Source organism: Monoraphidium neglectum, assembly GCF_000611645.1.
Source record: "Monoraphidium neglectum strain SAG 48.87 unplaced genomic scaffold scaffold01021, whole genome shotgun sequence".
In the NCBI taxonomy this organism is placed as follows: domain Eukaryota; kingdom Viridiplantae; phylum Chlorophyta; class Chlorophyceae; order Sphaeropleales; family Selenastraceae; genus Monoraphidium; species Monoraphidium neglectum.
This window is the reverse complement of record NW_014012607.1, coordinates 18,512-20,795: the sequence shown is the minus strand read 5'-3', so window position 1 is coordinate 20,795 and position 2,284 is coordinate 18,512. Positions and strand designations below refer to the sequence as shown.

Sequence of the window (2,284 nt, the reverse complement as noted above, 5' to 3'; positions counted from 1 at the left end):
CCCCCTCCCCCACCCCCAAACACAACAACAAAGGGTGGGACCGTCAACGGCGTGCTTGACGTGTCCATCACGGTCACCAGCGCCGCGCCCGGCCCCGTGGAGTGGCTGGCCACGCACCCGACGTCAGTGGTGGAGCAGGCGCCGGGCAGGGTGGCGCTGACGCTGGATAGGGACCAGGTGGGCTGGCCGTGTGGGCGCTCGCGTGGCGCGCGCGCGCGAGAGAGAGCGAGGGAGAGAGAGACAGAGAGGGGGGGCGAGAGAGAGAGAGAGTTTTTGGGTGCGCGCGCGCGTGCTCGTGTTTGCATTAGGTTGTGCGCTCTCTGGCACCCGCAACGCCCCGCGTCGCGTGACGCCTCCCCGGGCCTCTGTAAACGGGGCCGGTGACTCCTCAACTACCACCACAATAAAGCATCCCTCCCCCCCGCACGCTACCAGCACACCCCGCGCCGCCTCAACCAAAACGAACTCCCCAAGCTCTGGCTCCACCAAACCCCTGTCTTCACAAAACACCAAAGACCACGACTGTTCCATCCACCCCCAATCCACTCCCAGGAGTGGGCCAACGATGACGTCATTGTCAGCTACTCGGTCTGGCGCACCCAGATGCATGCCATGCTGCACGTGGCGCCGCCGCCGCCCCCGGAGGAGGCGGCACTTAGCGGGGACCCGCGGGGCTCCTTCTGCCTTATGGTCTCACCGCCCGGTGCGCCCCCTCGCCCCCCCTCCCCCCAAATTCGGCCCGCCCGCGCAACGTGTTTGATCTCGCGGAGTCCTGGCCGTGGGGAACGGGGAACACGCGCCAGCGCGTGCACGCCCGGCAACTTGAGCGCCGGGTCTGTGCAGCACGAGACGCATGCTCTCTCTCCCTCTCACTCCACACCCGTGGCACGCGCACACACACGCACACACACGCACACGCACGCACGCACACACACACGCACATATACACACGCACGCACACTTGTGCGCATCTAAACACTCACGCACAGACAAATCTCCCCTTTAACACCCTGAACCCCAAACCCCTGAACCCCAGGCCCCGAGTGCAGCTACCCCTTCAGCCGCAGCGTGGTCTTCATGTTTGACCGCTCGGGCTCCATGGTCGGGGACCCGCTGCGTCACGCCAAGGGCGCGCTGACCGCCGGCCTGCGGCTGCTGGGCCCCGGGGACGAGTTCACGGTCGTCGCCTTTGACCACGAGGAGCTCTGGTGGACAGGTGAGAACTTCACGGCGGGAACCTCATAGTGGGAACTTCACGCGCATGGGCCCCGCTCGCAAGCTCTTCGGCGGCGCCCGCGGCGGCCGCGGGGCCGCGATGTGGGGGATGGGCGCGGCGGGCGGTGCGCGGCGCGCCGCGCGTGCGGCGGGTCACCGGCGACGCGTCGGCGGGCGAGTGGCCGCGAATCAGGCGGCCTGGTCGCCTGGCTGCTTCCTCCTCCCGGCCACACACACTCACATACACACACACAGACTCCCTCTCCCACCCACACGGGCGCGCACGCACACACACACACACACACACACACAAACACCCTCACAAGCACGCACACTCACGCACACACTCCCCCCCCCCCGCGAACCGCCGCGCCGCTGCACTCCCCAGACGGCCTCTGCCAGGCGACTCCGGACAACATAGCTGCGTGCCAGCAGTGGGTCAACGACCAGGTCAAGGCACGCGGCAAGACAGACATCATGGCGCCTTTGCAGAGGGCCATGCGCATCCTGCAGGCGCGCGCGTGCGCGCGCGTGTGTGTGTGTGTTGCATGTGGTGTGTGTGCGTGTGATGGGTGATGGGGAAACGGGTGGACGGGGTTTATCGGCGTGTGTCGAGTGCCGGTTGCGAGGGCGGCATCTGTGGATGCGGCTTGCGGGTGGGTGCACCCCACGCGCCCCTGGCTGGTGGCTGTGGTGCCGAGCGGATCGTCAAGTTTCTTTGCACGCCCGCCTGGCTGTGAGGGGGTCGTGCAGGTGTTCTTTGCACTGTGTAGGGGGGATTGCGAGGGCACAAACCATCCGCGTTGGATCCCGCGGGCTTGCGCGACGGCAGAGATCCGTTCCTCCCGACAGCCTTCCATCCGCACACCAGAGTCCCCACCTGTCGCCCTGACCCCCACCTTGCCCTGCACTCGCTGCAATCCCTGGGCTCACAGGCCCCACGGGCTAACAGCGGCGGCAGAGACCCATGCCTCCGGGCAGTCTCCCATCCCCGCGCCCGCTCCCCCCTTCCCGCCCACACTCCCACCCTGGCCCTCGCCCTGGCCCGCCCCACTCACTGGCCTCCACT

The 2,284-nt window shown here is 67.7% G+C and overlaps 1 protein-coding gene across 1 annotated transcript in view; it reads left to right on the top strand.

Moving 5' to 3' along the window:
• Window positions 1–603: 603 nt before the first annotated feature.
• MNEG_6346 (hypothetical protein) overlaps window positions 604–2,284 on the top strand; it is a gene marked incomplete at both ends in the record, with an annotated part of 5,271 nt that continues 3,590 nt past the window's right edge. The window contains 3 exons of the mRNA XM_014045184.1: window positions 604–703; window positions 1,037–1,216; window positions 1,604–1,665. Coding sequence (XP_013900638.1) covers window positions 604–703; window positions 1,037–1,216; window positions 1,604–1,665 — 342 coding nt within the window. The remainder of the gene's footprint in view (window positions 704–1,036; window positions 1,217–1,603; window positions 1,666–2,284) is intronic.